A 21,748-nucleotide genomic window follows, 5' to 3' on the forward strand; every position below is an offset into this window, starting at 1 on the left:
AATAACGACCGCGCGCATTGTTGTGTTGTCTGTGCATCAGAAGGAAGAACAGTGTGCGTACACAGCGAAGCAACTTGAAACGGAATGCAGCTTTCAGCCTTGTCCATTTATTCACCCGGTTCTGACGTTAACCGCACACCGAAGCCCATTAAAAAAAACACACACACACACACTTGCTTTACACGCGGGATCTGTCACAGAACGGTGAAGGGAAACAAGGTGGATTATACGTCTCTTCGGGGTGGTGACATAACCCAGCGGTAGCCTGTTTGTTGCTTGCTTCAGATGTTCGTGTTTCGAATGCGGCAGGTGGCCGTGGGTCATACTGAAGGTGTATTAACCGTGGTACATGAGCCGTCTGCTTAACAGTGGGCGTCAAAGATCATGTGACCTTATTCGGAAAGAGTAGGCTTTTGTGTGCCGGAGTCATGGGTCCAAATTTGCCGAGCTAAAGACATTTTCCTGCAAATCAATCAAGTGGGATTACACACAGGTACACTGCTCCTTACTGTGAAACTACTGCACACGATGTATTTTATGCGGGCAACTTCGTGAAAGCCCTACACTATAAGCATGGTGCGAATACCAAATGTAGTCAGTTATTATAATTATGATAATTATTGTGTATTTTTTTTTCCATGTGTATTATGTGTATTAAGCCCGTTTCACTTCTTAGGATATATTGACGATGTGGGCCAGATCCATGTGTTGGCGAATGTTCCTTTTTGACTGATCTTTTGTAAAAGTGCTCCAACGATTCCATCACTAAACAACAAGATGTGAATCTGGTTCTCTGTCCTGACTTTGATTATGCACTGCGGTTTTTTTCCTCTCCAGATGATGGGATTTCTGGCTGGCTGGCGGGAGCCTTAGCTTGTTCAAGGTTTGTGGTGTAGTCACGGGCTTTGTTTGAAGTACGGTCATCGTTGGAATAACCTCTTCGATCCAGCGTTGTCGCTTGTCAGCGGCAAGATGTCCCACGAGAGGCCAAGCGGACCGCACACGCGCTCGACCGCAAGCTACTGCTCATCTACGATGCGCACTCCCACGTTCTCGTCCCAACCCTTCCGGCAGTTCCGCACAATCCAGTCGTGCTCATCGTCGTCTTGAAAACAAATCGACAACAACAGCAAACGGCAACGTATTATTAGGGGCACGCTCAGTATGTTCCACGTGACACAAGTTGCTCGAGCGCAGCCCCGTGCTGCACGCGCACAGCTGGCATGGCGCCCTTTGAAGCGAGAAAAACAATGGACAAAACTCACGCGGTTCAAAGTTTTGTACTTCAGGATCGTATAGCCATGGCAAGACGGTTGTGTTTGCGACAATCGCGTCAAATCGTGCGAGGTTTTTTTTTTCTGAAAGAGTCAGAATAGTTCTCAGGATACCAATCTGACACGTGTTGCGCCCATGCTGATTGTGCAGGGTGGCAAGCCGATGTGAAGGGCACACACCGCTCTTAAGTTAAACAAGCAGCGATAAAGTCGCCCAAGGAACACCACACGGATTTCTCACCACGAGCAAATGTAATAGCACAGAAGACATTGAAGACATTGTTTAGCTTCATTAACATCTTAACAAACTCTTTGTCAAGCAGGGAGGGATAATAATAGTAACAATAACAGTTTGTTTTTCACTGCCTGGGGCGTCTCCGAGCAAGTTATGCGCGTTAAGTGAGTTACATCACAAATAATCTCAGACATTCTAAGGGCACCCCCAATGCAAGCTGTCCTTGTGCGGCAATGTTTCTCAGCGCCTAGCCTGCAGGTGGGCATTCGTCTGCCAGTAGGGGGGTGGCGATGATTGCTGCTGTGTGTAATCCCAATTGAGCAATTTTCAGGCAAGTTTTCGAATTTGGAAAATTTGGACCGTGACACCCAGCACACAATGGCCTACTAGTTTCAAGTGAGATCAGGTGATCTTTAACGTCCACTTTAAAGCAAATGGCGCGTTATTCGTGGTTCATACACCGGCAGTGTTAACCAGGGCGGCCTTCCGGAGCCGAACCACTAACCTCTGCAACGAGTGGATAACACGCTACTACTGCTGGCCCATGTCACCGCACCACAGGTTTATACGGTGTAGATTTTGAAAATATTAATTAAGTTGATGTCCTTTAAACTCTTACACTCCACCCAGTGTATGTCATGTTGTTCTATCACCCCACATGCTACTTAATTACCAAGCACATAATTGGGCTGTTCGTGAATAGTGATACAATAGACATTTTGATGTAAAATGAGTCACTGGTTACCCAGTCTCACCGACATGAGACTGGGTAACGAGTGTCATGTTTTATATGAAGAGATGCAAGATCCTTAGCCAATGACCTCAACAGAAAACCAACTGCATACAATTGGTGAATTATACAATGACCAAACACGGAATGCTCTGCAAGCCACCGCCAAAATGCCTAAAGGGTTGCAGGTGTATAAGATGGTTAATTTACACCTCCCTTATGTTCTAAACGTACCAGATCAATGGGTGCAAAACCATCCATTTGTAACGTTTTAGTAAGAGAAAGGCAAGCCTCCGGTCACACTCCCAGCTGGCTGACCAATTCAATATCGCATTGATCCCAGACACTGCGTCACAGCCCCACAGCCTCTTTGGGTGCAAATTTGCATTCATCAACCCACGGACAACATGAGAAAATCGCATCTCCTTTATAACGTTTTCACACTCATCGGAACGCCATTGACAGGTCAGGACTGTTTAATGCACCTTGAGACAGAGGTCAGGCTTTAAGGGATTTAATGTCATACCATCGGAGTGACAGAGTCAGACTCGAGTGCTCAGGGACAAGCGTGGAGAAGGTTCAAATCGGCCTTTCACCTCTGCAATCGATATGAAGCCTGCCAAAGCCATCAGCAATAAAGCAGTGCTCTTCCATTGACATCGTTCAAGGCTCTCGTGAAAACATTCAGCCTCGGGTGAAGTACACGACCGTGTGTGTGTTGGTAGAGTGTGATTGAAAATAAACCTATTCCAAAATTAACAACGAACGGAACAGAAAATAAATAAATAACCTCACCAAATCCGTCAATAACACCGCTTTAACATGAACAATATATAACAGGCGACGTATCGGGTAATGACCCTTCCTCACAGCACACGTGCACCCTAAATTCCAGCAACTTAAACGAACGCAATTAATAATAACCACAGATATCCCCCCGAGAGCTGATCCGATTCCAGCGTCACAGTCGAACAAACCAACCATGGCCGTGTGCTCCAAACGGCCAACACAAGACGACCAAAGGCCTCTCGTTGAAAGCGACAAGGCGAAAGTGGACGGCCAAGGGGTAAGTTAACATCGTTCATGAGCAACGGATGCGGCAAAGCCCGACGAGACAAATCGACGAGGTGGTAGGACAAGCACAAGACTGTACCCAGTGCAAGCGTACAGTACGCGTGCTGAACGTCTTTCGCACCGTACGGAGCCAACCGCGCTGATCGGAGGTGCGGGGGGAAGGACAACAAGCTGAACACAACAATAGAGTGTTTGGTTGCTATAAATTCCCACGTGATAAGCCACTTCGTTGAGCTATCATTTGTGGCCAGGTCGCTTCTGAAAAAGAGCTGGTAAAATAAATAAAAAGTTTAGTTTTAGTTTCTATAGATAATTGCGTAGAGAAGGCAGGCATGAGGATCGCACCTGCGTTGCGGAGAAACTCGTGATTGTAGTCGGACACCACACGGGTCCCCGGATCATAGAAACCGTCGCCGCAGTCGTAGCAGCCCGGCGGGATCTCCCTCGGGGGGTCGATGTTTGTCAGCTGTGAACGACCTGCGCCGCCGTACACGTGTGCATACCCACAGCCACGCAACGATGCATTGCTTCATCGGTCAAAATTATATCCACGCGCTCACAATACGCGCACTGAACCGTGCACATTACAATCGATTAGAATAATTTTAATTCCTATACGATGTATATTAGAACGGACTGGGAGACTCAAAGACACTCAGCGAGACCACAGGGATATGTAAGAACACTGCAGTGAAGACACACTCTACCTGGGCTTAATCAGTTTCCGCTGTCCATGTTATAAGATGATGCCTCTGTTGTTGGGGTTCTTCTGTGAATGGCTGAGCAGCCCAATCCTCGGACGGACAGATCCTTCCACAACTCAGAGGCAGGTGCTTCTCCAGAGGGGATTACCCAGATGAATTTGGCTGGTACCACCAAAGGCGCATGATTGGCTTCGTGCTCAAATGATTAATCGATTACATTGGCTTATTTCTCAAATAATCCATGAATCGGCAGTTAGTTTAAAGTGGTGAATGCCGAGCTCGGGACCACTACAGCGCTGGAAGCTCACGGCGGTGCACGCCCTGCGTGACGCACCTCGGGTGAACGGCGACAACGATGACCACATCAGTGGCATGGATGATGAATTCGTCATTCACGTTAAATCCTGTATTTAAAACGCATGTTTTTGTATGTATGTGTAACACGTAGACTTTCCGCGACCAATATTATCCATAATAGAGGTTTTTTGGGTTAGATCGCGTAAACATAAATGTGTCGTTAAACCCGCCACCACCCGACATGGTCAATTAGTAAGGTTTGTTACGTAAACAAAACATGAGAATAGGTTAAGATGTTAAAACACCAAACTGAAACCTTTAACAAGGAATCATGTCTGCATTAACCACAATACTTGTGGTCAAAATGCAAACAAAAACGTACTCCGATAATATATGCATTGTCTTTGAAACTGATTGGTCCACACCAGAGACAACTTTCTTTTGAGCCTCAAAACGGTGTTAGACCAGAGGACGCCAAAAGGCTTACAGCGCAAAGACAATGCCATTATCAGAATAATAAGAGCTCGGGGTGAGCAGCTACATCATGGGACTTCCTTTGTCAGTACCAAAATATGAGAATAAGTGTTCCCCTTTTTCTGGCAACAAAACAGCTGTGTTAAGATGTACTGGCAAAGGAGGTCCGACGATTGAAACAAAACATGTTGCGTGAACGAAAGTTCACACGGCACGCACCACGAAATCATCAAACAAGAAGCACCCAGGAGGCTGCGTCGTCATCCATCCGCGTCAGCATCACGGTGTCGCTGCAGTGCAACAGTGACGCCTCCACATCGACTTTCTAGTCATTTCAACATGCAGATGTTTTGGCGAGTTCCCTGAAAAAGTGAATTATACTTGTTTTAAATGAATTATTGTTTAATCGTTGAAATATTTATGTTCTTTTTTTATTATTGTTGTATTGTGAAAAGTGATGCAGGTGTGTATTTTGGGGTTAGGAGTCGAGTTGGAATGACTGTCCGAAACACATCCCTAGGTTTTTGCATTAAATTAATGTGAAAAGCCGTTCCGACTTACGGAATTTCGTTTTACGTCGTGTTTCTTGAAGAACACATCGGGGGCTACCTGTCTCTGTTCCACCGTCACTGGACATGACAGGGTGTCTGCAAAGTGTCGTTACCCTCAAGTTACCTAAGCGTGCCGTTTGTTAATCTGTGCTTGTCATGCGTGATGTAACGCAGGGGTACAGGTTGTGCCCGTCACGTGGAGGAGCGAGTTTTTGCGAGCGCTTGTCAAGAGAACGATAGTGCGCACACTGACTGACCCTCCTCTGGACAAGAGTGCAAAGTGAAGGCCGTGGAGGCTGTGATGCTGTGGAATTTGTTGTAAGTGACCCATCGGAGTTTGTATTTCAGAATGTAAATTATTTTAATTCCATTCAAATGTAGCGCGCGACATGTCATTTGTGTTCAATCGCACGTTACTGATAACGTGGGTGGTACTTTGACCTTGTAGACCCCCGTGTAAAGTTCTGTATCGTCCAACAAAGTGAAATACCGCCACCTGCTGGGATACCTCAAAATTCCACGTGATTTGAATGGACAATGTGCCGATACTGCGTCTATTTGTCCCATAACACAGGTTTACAGGTTATGGATGATATTGGACGCGAAAACCTGCATGTTAAACTGCTCCTATTTTACCTTCATTACAGAAGTCCAGGCTCAAAAGTGCCCTTTTTTACTCTTGCTACTTCTGTATATTTGTCTCCATAAAATAAATAAATATCCACACTTCTCTTGCTTGAAGACCTACAGACTCACATAGATACCCATAGACCCACGCAGAAACCCAGGACTGCCTTTCTCGCTATAAAATAAATATGCACTGAGTTTCTGCCGGTGACTTGAGATGCAGCTGCATTTAGACGCTGTATACATCCACATTGTATTGTATCAATTCTTGACGGTGTGCAATGCAAGAGAGAATCATGATATGCTTGGTAATAACATTTTTTGTTCTAAGAAACACCACTGCCGTGTGCGTGTCCAGGAACCAATAAGCTGACATCATATAGTAATAAGTTTTAACCCTTTCAACTGGCACAAAAACTGACACCTTTATACAAGGGATCATGTTTGCAATAACCACAACACAAGCAGTCAAACAAAAAGAAACAACTCTGATAATGATAATGATATGCACTGTCCTGGAAGTTGATTGTTTCTTTTTGTTTGCATTTTGACTGCTTGTGTTGTGGTTATTGCAAACATGATCCCTTGTATAAAGGTGTCAGTTTTTCTACCAGTTGAAAGGGTAAAAACCTATTCCTATATTTTGCCACTGGTAAAGGAGATGTCTCATAGTGTATAAGCTGACATCAGTGGAATGATAACGGAGTGCTTTAACCACTACGCCACCGCTACTGACTACACGCTCGAGTTTAGGCCGACACGTGTGCTTGTTTGGAGGACAAACCAGCTGGTTTGAGGCCGTTGCAGATCTCTGTGTAGAAGCGGCGATCGTCTCCAGTGCAGTACGACCAGCCTTCTTCTGCGTACACCAAACCATCTGCAAATATGTATGTCCCCTGGCAAGACGCATGGTAAAAAAATAACACTTTAAAAAAGTATAGAATTTGGCAATGCAGGAATTAAACTATATATCATTTAAAAAACTCAGAATTTAGGAGTAAATACAATTATTCATTAATAAGAGGTTTTTGGGTGAGATTGCGTAAATATGTCAATGTGTCCATAAAACCCGCCACTACCCGACACAGCCAACTAGTAAGGGTTGTCACATAAACAGAACATGGCCAATTCGTCACTAGTACAGCACACCGGTTGGTTGGGCCACAATATTGTCACCTTTACCAAGCTAATATTTCAACGTGCCAATGTATTGATCGAATTCTGACCCGATAAAGCTGCTCACTGGTGGTGGCTTCATGCTCTTCGCCATGTTAAATTCAGTCGATGTAAAATAAAACGTTTAAATGCTAACAATGCAAGTCGTGCATGCAAGCGTACATCAGCAGCTTGTGTCTGCTCAGGAATACCAAGGTCTCACAATCACACCTCAGGGCTGCCACCTGTCCGGGTTTTGACCCCGGAGAGTCCGTGAATTGGAATGTGTTGTGTCAGGTGCCAGAATTAGATTTTCCCGAGATCTGGTGGTGTTTGTGTTGAATTTAATTGCAGTTTGCTACCGCGTTTTCATAGCGTTAGGCTAACGTGAGAATTTCATCCGGGCGGTTGGCCTGCAGTGGAAAAGGTTGCAATACTAATCGGATCTGCTTAACAAGTAAGCTTTCACGACCAATATTATCCATAATAGAGGTGTTGGGTTATATTGCGGAAATATAAATGTGTTGTGAAACCCACCACCAACCGACACAGCCGATTGGCAAAGGTTTGTCATGTAAACAGAACGTGCCAATTCGTTACGAGTTCAGCACACCGGTGCGTTGGAGAGTAAACCCACAACATCTACTAATCGAGTACAAAGTGACGTTCCGCCGGTAATTACAACCAGCATCATCAGGCGACAGCCAGAGTCGCGGGCAAATCCTCCTGCCGTTCCGGTCTCAAATCGGATCCACCGTACCTCGACGACTCGCCCATTCTCCCAGGTAGCCTGATACTTTCCCCGTCCGGGAAAGTGCATGGTGCCCTGCCCATGGGGGAGACCATCCTTCAGCGTGCCTTCGTAGCGCGACCCGGTGCAGAACGTGTAGCAGCCCTCGCCCTCCATCCTGCAAGCTCAAGACAATACGCCTCGGGTGACATGGAACACGCGCGCGCCCGCCGTCCGCTGTGGGTGTCAGCTCTCGGTGTCCCATGTCAGACAGGGACAGTTCCCGTCATGTATAGTGTATATAGTGTACCGCAAGGCCGTAATTCGAATATTCGAATATGCTCAAAATGTCCACCCCCCCCCCCCAAATATTGCTATAAAATAGATTTCTGTTTATATGAATGAGGATATGGTTGTACTTTATCAATCCCTAATCTCTGCCATCACATACAATGAAACAAGAAAAGGTAAAAAACAGAGCAATGTAATACAATACACTATTAGACATTCTTTTTATAAATAAATAAAAAGTCCATTCTATGTGTTAGTGAATTTTTTTTTATATTTTATCCAGAAAATTCGTTTTCAAATTTACATTTTTTTCTGGACGTGACGGCTCATGAACGTATCTTGACATATGATACTTAACACTCGTATACACCACACCTATATAAAGATCACACCAGATACGTGACTTTTAAAACATGACACCTGCCACGTCTTCTGTTACATGACACCTGGCACAAATCTTTTGACACATGACGCCTACACGGAACCTGCGTGGAGAGGGGGCAGCCAGATTGGTAAGTGTGGTGAGTGATGACTTTGGTAAGCGGTGAGCGCGGTGAGCACGGTGAGTGGTGAGTTTGGCGGTGAGCAGTTGTGGCGGTGGTGAGGGTGGTGAGTGTGTGGTGGGGAGTGAGCAGTGGTGAGGAGTCTTGATGATGGTGAGTGGTGGTGGTGGTGAGCGTGGTGGTGAGCGTGGTGAGGGAGTGGTGGTGAGGGTGGTGAGCGTGGAGAGTGTGTGGTGGTGAGGGTGGTGAGCGTGGTGGTGGTGGTGAGGAGTGGTGAGGGTGGTGAGCATGGTGAGGGTGGTGTGTGGTGGTGAGCATGGTGAGTGTGTGGTGGTGGTGAGGAGTGGTGAGGGTGGTGGTGAGGGTGGTGAGTGAGTGGTGGTGGTGAGCGTGGTGAGTGTGTGGTGGTGAGCGTGGTGAGGGTGGTGAGTGTGTGGTGGTGAGCGTGTGGTGGTGAGGGTGGTGAGCATGGTGAGTGTGTGGTGAGGAGTTGTGAGGGTGGTGAGAGTGGTGAGTGTGTGGTGGTGAGGAGTGGTGAGGGTGGTGAGTGTGTGGTGGTGAGGGTGGTGAGGGTGGTGAGTGTGTGGTGGTGAGTGAGTGGTGGTGGTGAGAGTGGTGAGGGTGTTGGAGGTGAGCGTGGTGAGGGTGTGGTGGTGAGGGTGGTGAGCATGGTGGTGAGCATGGTGAGGAGTGAGTGGTGAGGGTGGTGGTGGTGAGGGTGGTGGTGGTGAGGAGTGGTGAGCATGGTGAGGGTGGCGTCTCCTCACCGCCCGTTCTTCTCGTCTCCCCGGTATTTGCTGCCGGTGATCTCCATGCTTTCCCGTTTCCACGGCAACCGCGGACGCTACGGCGGCCGCGTGGGACGCACGCGCGCGCAAAACGCGTTTAAAAAATCAGTTCACTCGTAAGCGGTGAAGATAAACTAACAAGAAAAATTTAGTATTTAATCAGGTAAGGCCCACGGGAGCTATGTAGCTCTTCTTCAACATGACTTAGCATGCGGAAATGTAAGCAGCCAAACACAGTACAGGCACTCCTCTACTTACGAACGCATCCAAACACATTACAGGGACTCATCTACTTACGAACACAGCCTAACACAGTACAGGCACTCCTCTACTTACGAACTAGTTCGGTTCCAGAGGTCTGTCCGTAAGTCGATCTACTCTATAGGACTACCCACTGTTGAAATCCTTAGAAAGTGGTCTTGACTTGAACATGTAGCAGTTACTACGCACAATAGGTGCATTAATAATGCATAGAAGCGTCTGGTGTAAATCAGGTGGCACGTGCCGAGTGTTTTGTCAGGTCAGGGATTCCTTTCCCAAGCCTCGATCACGACTCTGGGACGGTGGGGTGTGATGGTTGTATTTTCTGGAGCTCAGCTTCGGCTGAAATTAAGCCCTCTCCGTCTGGTGTTACGCGTGTGTCAGGTGTGATTTTTAAATATGCAGATATTTAGTTAATCGTTATTCCGGTTGTTAAGTGTAACTAAATGCCTTGGGATGGGTGTACATTGCGTGTACACGTGATACAAATGTAGCCTATTTCCTGCTGTATGCAATTACGGTACTCAACTAAATTAGCATAAAATCTGGCTTGTTCAAATATTAAAGCCCCCACCACACCCTCATGTTAACGCCAAATACTGGAGGATATTTTGAGCAAAACGTCCGTACCCAGTTGCTGGTACCGGTACTGTGCCGTATTGCAGGAAACTGCACAGGTTTTACAAAAGCCCCCGTGCTGACGAATATTAAATATAGGAACCTGAGTCTGATCTACAGTTGGGAAAGGTGGGGACCCGAGAGAGAGAGAGAGAGTACAGGGCAAGCCAAAGGTTGGGAAGGACTGCTCCTAGTAAAAAGAAACATGCCGACGTTCACACATGGTTGAAACTGTTGGCCCAACGTTCCACGTTGAGCCTTAGCCCGATTTGACCCAGTAACTTGGTGATTGTGCAGTCCTCTTTTTTCCCCAGCGATGCCAAGAGTGTAAACAGTGGATCTGACGCAATTTCGCTTCTCACACAAGGCAGTTCTCACTTATTTCAGACCTGTCCCACGTTTTTCTCAGCGTTCCCAGGCTCGCCGCGCCAGCAGGGATCGTCCCAGGGGCATTTTTCACGGTTAGTTTAGCTCCTTTACAAAAACACGCCATCACAAACGGCAACCAACAACTCGCGCACTCTCTCCAGGCTCTCATTGCACCAGTGTACAGTAATAGTATCGTGCAGCGTAGCAACATATCCACGTGATATCACTGCAGCGCAGTGGTGTGCCGTGTGTCGTTTTTGTGCAAGACTGGAGTTTTCAGGGAAAGACAACACGTGTATTATTATTGCTACTCTTTGGTTCTTTCGGTAAAGTCACGTAGATAGAAAATTAATAGATTACGACGTTTCGATCGCAGTGGTGCACAGGGGCAAATGGCAAACACTCAACACATTTGTCAATAACACAACCTTGAAAGAAAAAGTATGACATATATAAATAGGTGACGTTTCGGGCAATGGACCTTCTTCATAGCGCACAGACGCCAGAGAGGTCTGACCAGAGAGGCCTGGCATCTCTATGTACAATGAAGGGCCATTACGCACATCATTGTCATCATCATCATCATTGCCATCTCTCTGGGGACAGTAAACATAGCGCTGTCTGGATTAACATCGCCTGTTGTATTAAGGGATCACTGGTCTTTTCCATATGAATATGAACTTTCCAGCTCTGGCATTCGATTGCCCAACCCAATTAGAAAGCAATGCAATGCTATTTAGACTGTGTGTGTGAGCACAAGTCAATTACTGCACCACACTGCCACCTTGCGAAAGGCACAACGCAGAAGATCCCCGGCTTTGATCTTCCACGAAGCACGTGGTCCACCCCGAAACGCATGCCATCCACTGCACAAACCATGGCAGATGCTGATACCTGATGCACAAATGGAAACTTTAAAAACTCTCCAGTGTGCGACTGTTGGTCATCCAGAATGAACCATAGCGTCGTTATAATGACGCAATGCCCGATCCATGAATACGAGGCAGACATCAGAGCGATGCGCTGCGCCACTCCTCAAGCGATTGCCTGTAAATGTCGTGGATTTCGTCTCCAACACACAAGCGGTGTGTGCTGAACTAGTAGCGAATTGGCACGTTTTGTTTACGTGGCAAACCTTTACTAATTAGCCGTGTCGGGTGGTGGCGGGTTTAACGACACATTTAAATTTGACGCGATATAACCCAACAAAACCTATTTTTTAAATCCTTTATATTAAGTTCACTTGCTTGCTTGCTTGCGCGCTTACGACCGTGCAAATCTTTCGGTCGTTTTTTGACCCACTTCCCGTAATCCAATCGAGCTGACATTTTGCACACAGACTCGTTGTGCGTGACAATTTATTTTCGTGAAAATTAGTTTCCAAAATTTTCCACTTTTTAGGAATTTTTTTTTTCATATTTAATTTAAAATACCAATGTGATAAAAATGAAACTCTTACTCAAGAAAAACAGAAATGAATAATAAAATAAAACCGATGCCACGCATATAAAGGATTTATAGTGAAAAACTTTGTTTTTACGGGTTAATTTTTTGACGGTTTGTCTGGCTTGACCCCTTGAATGTGAAATTGTGAGCTGCCTGCTCTGGCATCTACATCGGCCGTACGAAACAAGACTGCCACCTGCTGGCATGGTGCACATTTCTCTCCGAGTCGAAGTGGTTTTGCTCATCAAGTGAACATTGACGCGGGTTGCTCATCTTCCGCTTACAGCCCTGAGACATTCAACATTTCTATGGCGCGGGCAAGTCTATCCATCGGACACATTTTGATAAAGCTTGCGTTGAAAGAGCACAAGCACAATTGTGCTTTTAGATATAAATGAGTGTACTTAGCAGTACTTTTCTAATAATTATTGAAGGGTTTGCATGTTAATAGCTACGAGGTAAATATTGATAGGCCAATTTAAAAACCGGTCATTAGTAACGCATTTTTAAATTGAATTCTCATCATGTCCCATAGTGTATAAGTGAAGTCTACAGCTATTAGTATTATCCACTAACATCTCTCTGCCTATGCGCTATGAAGAAGGGCCATTTCCCGTAACGTCGCATCCTGTATTATAGATATGGATTCTTGTTTGTCGAGTCTGTCTGTGTGTGGTTATGTGTGAGTGCTTGCCTCCACGCCCTCCGGCTGCCACGGGAGGAGGCACAAAGTCCGGGTGTGGTTGTCCATTAGGGGGGCCCTCTTGTCGCACACCACGCCAGTCATCTCTCCCCATTTCAGCCACATCCAGACCACGATATGCAATTTACATATCGGTGATTTAACTCAACTAAAAATGTCTTCGTGACGATGCTCAATACTTGTGCTGCCTGATTCAGGACACGCGGACTATTTTAGCGACCTTTCCACTGGAACATCCGAGCCGAGCCAGTGTAGGGCCGTCACGGCACGGCCGGTTTTCTACTGGCTATTAGCATAAACCGAGCTGCAACTAAACCGTGATGCGCCGCCGGCTTCATAAGACTTTGGGATCCAAGCAGGGCCAGCGGCGGGGCTAAGGAAGTGTTCATTATGTGTGATGTCAGTCGGTACGCTTTGACAGCAACCGCCGTTCCGCACTAAATGGTGGTGACGTCACCACGGCGCTTGTGCCAGGCGATCTGCACGGTGGCGAGATGTTAATTACCTCGCCTGGTATGCAGGTCGTGGGCTCGATCCCGACCCTGACGCCTGTATATTTGGAGTTTGCATGTCTCTCTACCCGTGGTCGTGTGGATTTTTGTCCGGGTCCTCTGGTTTTTCCTTCCACATTTAGGATTAACACGCCTTTAGAGTATTTGTCTGGTATACATTTCCACGTGATAAGCCACTTCGTTGAGCGATCATTTGTGATAGCCAGGTCGCTTCTGAAAAAAGAGCTATATAGCTCAGTGGGGCCTTACATAGTAAAATACAAAGTTAATAGTTTACTAATAGAACGGTGATTTGCTTGAACATCCCCATTTTTTTCCACTGGCACACTCGATCCAAGCCAGCGCGAAGCCCCTCGCAGCACCACGCGATGTTCCCCCCCCGACTGGCGATTTTGCCGAGCCGAGCCAACACCGGGCGGTGATTGGCTGGGACTGGCTCGGGGCCAAGCAGCGCCAGGGGCGGGGCTAATATAACGCGTCCACAACACGTCAGTCAGTACGCCGTGAAGGACAAGGCATCACCTATACATCGCGAGTGAGGTCGGCAGAACGGCGCGCCTTGTGTAGGCGGGTCGGGCCGCTTCGGCAAGCCCCGGTGCGGCTCTGGTGTGCAGTGGATAAAGCGGTCCAGCGTAGTCGTCTGCAAGTTGAGCGACGTGATGGATCTTTTGTTTTGTTTTATGAAAACACCGCGCGCATTATTAATGTGAGAATATGCAACTGCGTCCACCTGCGTGGAGTTTATGGAATGAGGCTGCAGGAACGGGGCCTGCACTAATTTAGGCGACTCCACACAGGGTTCAGTCCACCCCTGGTTTATGCAGCAGCTGGAGTCAGGATTTGTTTCGTTAATTAAAAAAGTTAAGCTTTTGAAAAGTAAAAAGTATATGATAAAATCCGTAAAACAAATGTTTATACATTTTGGGATGTAAAACAAAAGTCTCTCAGAATATATTTTAATATTTTACATCGCCACATCTTAAAACGCAAGTGTAAATGTTTACAATTTTAAAATGATAAAATCCACAAATTAGTCATTTTTTGTAAAATGTTATGCAATTACATCCCTTTAATAAGATATGATTATAACATTCAAAAGGAACGCACACTCACATGATAAAAGCCAATCGGCCGAACTGAAATTCAAAACACAACCATATATTTCCTTTTAAAACATTTTTTATATGTTTCCATTAGCACCAGTGTATCAGTTGAAACATTGCAATTTATTTCTAAAATACAATCAAAATAACACCTTAATGAGCTACAGAACTTATATTATAGCGCAATATGGCTTTGCAGTGCGGTCTCTAAGCAAACTGCACTCACAGAAGCTTACTAATACATTAAAAAAACCATGACATTTTGACCTGTGTTAAATAATATATATTTTAAAATGAATTTCAGAGGTCAAGAAGCATGCCATGTCACCTCTGAGTAGAAATGTGTACAAAAAAACTATTAGCAGTGTAGGTGTAATGGTTAGAAGCTTAGACCACCCTGGTAAACCATGGCAACGTTGAGCCATGTGGTTGGAACCGTTGTAGAGCCAAGGTTGGCCCAACAACCTTCCATGCTTACTTGTGACTTGTCCTTTGAAAAGCCTCAGCTGAAGTTCAACAGTGCATCACTCTTGCATGCAATTTTGTTTCGGTCTAACTTATACCGTCCAACATTGCATGGCACACGTTACAACATTTACAAATTGCGGGTCTTGCTTGCTTTTTGATTGACAGCACCCTGTACTGCAGTGACTTGTTATTTAGCCACCTATATAATTACGTCTTTTTTGCGTTGTTAACATACGTTCATACAGTATAGGCCCAATAACAAAAACCTCAGCACCCCCCCCCCACCCCCCTTATTTCTTAGATGTCTCGGCTGAAATGGCTTAGTCGATAAATCAACGCAAAATATCGAGACATGGGACTCGGGTCTACTTGAGCTTATTCAGGCTGTGGGAAATAATACAGGGGAAAAAAAACAACAACCAATACTTATATTTCAAATAACTAAATGGATGTGACTTCAGATTGAAAACGTAAAGTCGCATTTACAGCAACACAAATAGGTGTGCACACCTTGGCACGGAAAAACTTTAGCTGCCATTATCTTCACAGCAGCAGCAGCGGCAGTGGCATTAACCACGAGTAGCGCTGTCAATCAACCGCGGACCATCCCCTCTCACTCCCACGAGTCGCTGAGATGTTACGTGCGACAACCCAGCCGCCCTCTCCAATCCCACCAGTGTTGCAATCCCATGACAATAATAAACGGACCCGGTTCGTGAGGCTGCCAAATATCTCTGTGAGGCTCAAGGGAGACGCGTGGTGAGAAGCACCGCCACCCCCATGCCACCGTCCCTCCATCAGGTCTGCCCACTTTTCCAGTGAGCCAGGCTCACTCAACAACTATCCTTAACCCACCACGAGTGGCTCGCTCTGACACTACTGCCCATAGGCCCTGGCCTAACTCTTGCCATCCTTGTCCACTACTTGGGTGTAGCTCTTCTGAAACTAGAGCTTCCTCGGCCAAACACCAGGTTACTTTTGGGTAGCTTTGCGAGCATGAATCTGAATGTCGGAATTGGTGTGAGCAATAGTAGTGTCAACTGAACAGCGTTTAACTTCAACCTTTTCTCTTCAACTGGACAATGCGCATGGGGCAGTAAGTATGGTGGAAATGTACGCAACCTGTCAGCTTGCTATTGTTATTAAAAGACATCATCTATAACGGGGGTGGCCAAACCTCCTGACCTGACGATGAATACCTTCACATAGCCGTGAGCCACAGGTGCAGATGGCATGAAACTAAACAAATGTTTTATTTTATTTTACCAGGTGAGGCCCACTGAGCGATATAGATATTTCAGAAGCGACCTGGCCACAAATGATAGTTCAACGAAGTGGCTCATCACATGGAAATATATATAAACCAAATACTCCAAACGCCTGATTCTAAATGGAAGAAACCGGAGTACCCGGAGAAAAATCCACGCGACCACAGGGAGAACACCGCAATCTCCAAATACACAGCAGCAGGCGTCAGGGTCGGGATCGAACCCACGACCCCCTGCATACCAGGCGAGGGAATTAACATCTCGCCACCGCGGCCGGTTCATTTGTGCCAACTGGCCGTGGGGCAAGTGCCCCATGTCAGCTCTGCTTCTGCAGATGTTTAGTTATACTGCTTAAAGTAACGTTACGTTCAAGAGTCAGACGTGGTAAGCCGCGTCTCTATCGAGCCACAAATGGACCTGGCGAGAGCCGCACACGACTAGGGAACCCACGGTTTGGCCACCCTACATCTATGAGACGCCACTCGGTTTTCTGGACAACACTCCGGCCGATGCGTGAAAGAAACAGCGAGTGGTGTGCGAGTTTCCAAAAGAAGATCGTTTCAGGTATAATGCAAGCTGATTCCATGCACGTGAAGGTGAATGCGAACCTAGATTGTTGTGAGCCGCATCGCAAGCGTGAACTAAAAACTATACACGTGATATCTCAACAAACACACATTTCATTAAAAGACCAGCTTTAAAACGCAACTTGTATCTTAGAAAGGGTCAATCGGAGTGCGGAGCACTCTCCGTCGACCAATATAAAATCAGCGCCACGATCGGACCACCAAAAATGTGAGTTGGAAAACGGCGATGATTGATCAATTCACTGGCGGTCGCAGAAGTTGGGCGACTCAACCTCCTCAATGTCGATAGATCTTTGGGCCACTGATGGCATCCTTAACAATGACACATCCTTTAGCAACGTATAGCTTACACAGCGACGATAGATTCCTCGAGCAACATATGACCTGCACGACGCTGACGGGCGAAGGTCCCAAAAAGTAAGGGGACACTTTAACCTCACGTCGGTGCTTTTTGGTAAAGATTGTGGGCTGAATGGGGCATAATTTCCTACTCGAGGGCGAACGTATCACGTGATCAAAGATGGTGCTTCCCTTGCTCACATGCACATTCGAGGGGCAGTGAGCTCTGCTGGTATCTCGTTGTCCTGAGTGTGCAGAGACGAGCAGACACTTGCCGAGGAACAAAGCAAGAATATGGCCACAGCCTTGCAAACAGATGGAACGGCTGCAGTTTGCGATGTAAACATCGCAGCAAAAGACGTGTTGCACGAACAATGACACGTCAATATTATAACCAATTGTTCATTGCGCGAGGTTATCCTAACGAGCTAAGTGACCGCAAGCGAATAACGACAAAGTCACCGGACGCTCTGCATGTGTGACATACTTTGTTCGCGCTCGCTGCTTACTCTTGCAAACCACTTTTGTTTGAGATCAATGAGTTGAGAAAAGGTCTTTTACATCGTTGTTGGTTACCACATGGATTTAAATTGTATCGTAGTTATTTTACGCTGGCAAGATTCGTACGACATGATCATTATTCGCCAATGACTCTCACGTGTGATATAATTTCACACATTTATAAATGACCTCACGTATCCCCTGGGACATTGCCACGTGTACCCCCGGTTGATAACCACCGATGTAAGGTGACCCCGCGTTACACATTAAGCCCCAGGGCCTGGTGTCTTCCCAGGCCTCCAGGAACTTGTGGGTGGCCCTGGCGGTGTGCCGTCGTTTTATAGATGGGACTGTACCGCTTTAGCGCAAAGTGATGGACGAGTGGTCAATTTCTTTGGAGAAAGGGGTTGTGATTTTAAAGACCGTTGCCTCTTAAGTCAATCGGCGTGCAAAAGAGAATACGTTCCCTTGCAAAAGGACGTATAACTCGGTGCAGAAGAGCCATGCCACAATGGCATAGGTGATTAGGTCTTAAATTACAGAATGTGGTGATATGATGATGGTCCACTCTGATCGGCCAACGTGACCTGTACGTACGAGGGATGAGTTTAAGATTTCGGCAAAATGATGTCACACTACGGCGGTTTTGGTGGGGAAAAGCGTGGAAGTGAAATCGCTTCATGTGACGTCACACATTCGGATCAATATTTCGGAGCTATGTTCGATTTTTGGACAAGTCAGATTAATCCCCAAAAAATTGGGAACACATCCCTCGCACATACTCGTATAAATTGTATTCGTAGCATCGCACCTTTACACCGTCACCCGCTTTAATTTTGGATCGAGGCCGCTTTCACTTATAAATAACGAGGTTAAGCGCTGGAAATATAAGCATGCAGGGACATCTTCCCTGCATTATGTTAGAGGCATATGCTACGGAAATGTTCACGGGTAAAAATACAAAAGATAAGGAGCACGAACCGCCCTTCACCATGACAACAACGTTGCCGCCACAGAGACCGTATTTCAAATGGCACCATATGAATCGAATTAGAATCTTCAGAGACGATCAAATAAGAGGAAAAATAAAGAGATCCACGACTGGATGAATCGATCAGAGTGTGATATAGAATATGTCAATCTGCTGTAGTCACCAATGAGAGTGTTTTACATCATTATAAAAAGCATCGTTTTCGTGTGTTGTATTTTTAGACAGTCTATGAGGGAGCGAGCTCAACACGTAGGCCTTCGCAATGTAAATGTTGTCGTGGGTTTTATTTTTATTATTTTATTATTTCCCTTCGACGTGACTTTACTGAAAGAACCTAGATGATGAATCCCTGCAGTCACGAAAGCTTTAAATCAAAATTTTAGCGGTGTGCTGTGCTAGTAACGAATTGGCACACGTTTTGTGTAGGTGACAAACCCTCTTACTAATTGGCCGTGTCGGGTGGTGGCGTGTTTAACGACACACATATATTTACGTGATCTAACCCCCCCCAAAAAAACCCTCTATTATGGATACTAAACAAAACTTGGCCTTTCTTAAATCTGGGCGCGCTGTAACAAACCGTTGGTCTAAATTTAGTGCTTAAGTTGAATGAGGCAACTTAATTAACAGAAGTAACAGACGCAACTGAATCAACAGCAGCAACTGCAGCACGACGCCTCTGCCAACTCTTCCTGTGGACGGCGACACAGAAACGCAAAGTGAAAGTTGCACGAGCTTGCGGGGCAAATCGGGCTTTCTACATCAGAGGTCGCAAACGGGTTTTGATTCCTTACCCGTACCTGTACCCGGCCGCACCAGGGTCGCAAACGGGTACCCGTACCCTACCCGTACCCGGGTACGGGTATCAGGTACCTGATTGCGACCTCTGGGATGAAGCCACGTTGCAGGCGTGGGTGGGTTGATTCTAGGAACTTGAATTGTGAGAAGAGACAAGACGTTGGGAAATGAGTGACAAACGGTGACTCACCAGTGACTCACGGTCTACCCGTACCCGGCCGCACCAGGGTCGCAAACGGGTACCCGTACGCGGCTGGGTACGGGTAGCTGGGTATCGGGTAGGGTACGGGTATCGGGTACCCGGTTGCGACCTCTGCTCTACATCCCGTCGTAAAAGCCCCTTTTTTACCCACCGTAGTGTATAGTGTACGCATGTTTATAATTTAAAAAAACAATCACACGAATTGTTGTTTTTAGCAGAAAATTCAACTGGGCACAACACAAATTGCAACTTGGTAGAGAGAAAGAGTCGCCGACCTGCTTTGCGACTATCACACTTTTTATTTTTTTGCGCAGTGCCCCGACCTCAATGTGAGCCATGAGATCGAATCCCATCTGAGAAGTGCAGCCCATCACCCCCCTCCCGCGGTCAGTAAAATAGATACCACGTTGTGGGCAGTCGCAATACCGTGACATGCCGGTGAGAACTGGCCAGCAGGCAAGGCGGCATGTGGTCCAGCGATGACACGGGCTGCGTGTAGCATCTTGACGAAAAGCACTAACAGATTTCCAGGGGCAAATTTGATAAAAAATGATAATAAATGAATGCTCAAATGTTTCCGTTGTCGTGTATAATTATTTCATTCATAATTTAATAGATTTTTCATAGTTAATGTTATTGTTTGCAAACAAGGTGGCAATACGTGTTTAGCGCTAATTAGAAACAAGCCACTCTATTGGTTTATATTCAAATGGTGATTTAATATTGTTTTTTTTATCAAACACCTCGTGGATTTAAATAGCACGTGTGCCATTTAACAGTAAACTCGAGGGCGAAAATTGACACCCAATAGCCCAGGGAGCACTTTAAATCTTGTGGTGCCTCCTGAACGAATCAGACTCGCCGTTCTAGGGACCAGCAAGTGGCACACCACGGGCGATATCATCCTGGCCCACGCGAAACATCAGCGCACAAGATCACCGGGGGGCGAAAATACCGCAGCTGCCAAGCTGTCTCCCGCCTTGAAAATCCACAAAGTAACGTGGGTTGTGGGAACATGGGTGCAGGGAGGGTATCTGCCCCCCACCGACTTTTGAACAAGCGGAGTCTGATTCTGTTGCCCCCCTCACGGTACAACCTTCACGAGTCCTCGATTACTCGACATAAGGTGCCCATGGCTACCTGCCCCCACGACCTCCGGATCTGTTCCACGCGCCTTGCAAGACGACGAGTGATAATACATCTCTTACGGTTGGGCCATAGCCAATAAGCAGACTGCAGTTGGCATCCGCGATCTGTTGGGGGTTATGGGTTCGGGCCGCATAGCGCCGTGGGGAGTAAATACGTTTCGCTTGGGCGTGCGGTGTGCGAGCCGATCTCAATCCCACACGTAATACTGCCGCGACAGCAGCAACGCCTGGCGCCCGGGTGCAGCTCTCCGACTGCGTCAGCCGCGTCGTATATCACGCGTCGTCTCCGCGCGACGTCTGAACTGCCAGCACGCGGAGCGAAACGTCGGACGTCGCGAGCGAACGAAACGTGGCGGCACTAACCCGAAAAGACGTCGGAGGGCGCGACCTCAAGCGCTCGCGCGATCGAATAACCGACGGAGGTGACAAAACAACCTCCCTTGAAATTACCGTAGAAGTCGTCTTATCTGCCATCCCTTTTAGCTGAAAGACCCTCGTGAAGGCAGAGGCCATGACATCCGCGATCTCTCCACGATATCCGTGGACGGAGGATGAGAGAAAGACTTCCTCGTCGCGACGTCTACTCCACGTATCCGCGATTCCTCTTGTCGCACGAAGCCACCCCCCCCCAATATTACCGTGGAGGGGGGAGCAGGGTTTGCGACGGTGCGCTTTTATTTAAACACCAGCGACCGCCCTCGCTCCATCGCAACGTCAACCTTCCTAGCCGGCGTTTTTAAACGAAAGCGCAAAATCTGTCTTCCTGACCCCGCGCGACCTCCACCGAGACGCGAGCCCCCCCACCCCCCGTGGTAATTCCCGGCCGCATCGCTTGCACAATAAAACATACAAACACTGCGTCCGGATGCAATCGCGTTTTAATACTATGTCAAAAGAGCGCGCGACAATTGGATCCCCGCTAATTTAAAAATATAGTTACATTTATTCGGCTTCGTCCCCGACAATATATTTTTCACTCATCCATAATTTCCCCCCCCGCC

At 46.8% G+C, this 21,748-nt stretch overlaps 1 protein-coding gene across 1 annotated transcript; it reads right to left on the reverse strand.

The window, feature by feature from the left end:
- Positions 1-104: 104 nt before the first annotated feature.
- MORN5 (MORN repeat containing 5) lies at positions 105-21,739 on the reverse strand. The gene is made up of 6 exons (XM_078877887.1): positions 21,198-21,739; positions 9,413-9,489; positions 7,882-8,029; positions 6,751-6,862; positions 3,659-3,790; positions 105-1,105 (listed from the first exon to the last, which is right to left on the reverse strand). Exons 1-6 carry the CDS (start codon positions 21,258-21,260, stop codon positions 1,020-1,022), a joined length of 618 nt encoding a protein of 205 aa, XP_078734013.1. The 5' UTR covers positions 21,261-21,739; the 3' UTR covers positions 105-1,019.
- Positions 21,740-21,748: the final 9 nt, after the last annotated feature.

The sequence above is a fragment of the Lampetra fluviatilis genome, chromosome 49, assembly GCF_964198595.1.
Source record: "Lampetra fluviatilis chromosome 49, kcLamFluv1.1, whole genome shotgun sequence".
Classification (NCBI taxonomy): domain Eukaryota; kingdom Metazoa; phylum Chordata; class Hyperoartia; order Petromyzontiformes; family Petromyzontidae; genus Lampetra; species Lampetra fluviatilis.

Coding starts and splice junctions, on each gene's coding strand:
- MORN5 (XM_078877887.1), bottom strand. CDS start 21,260: ATGGCCTCTGCCTTCACGAGGGTCTTTCAGCTAAAAGGGATGGCAGAT. Junction 3,791..6,750: donor CAACGGCCTCAAACCAGCTG/GTTTGTCCTCCA, acceptor ACGGCGGCGCAG/GTCGTTCACAGCTGACAAAC. Junction 1,106..3,658: donor CGAGTTTCTCCGCAACGCAG/GTGCGATCCTCA, acceptor TTTGTTTTCAAG/ACGACGATGAGCACGACTGG.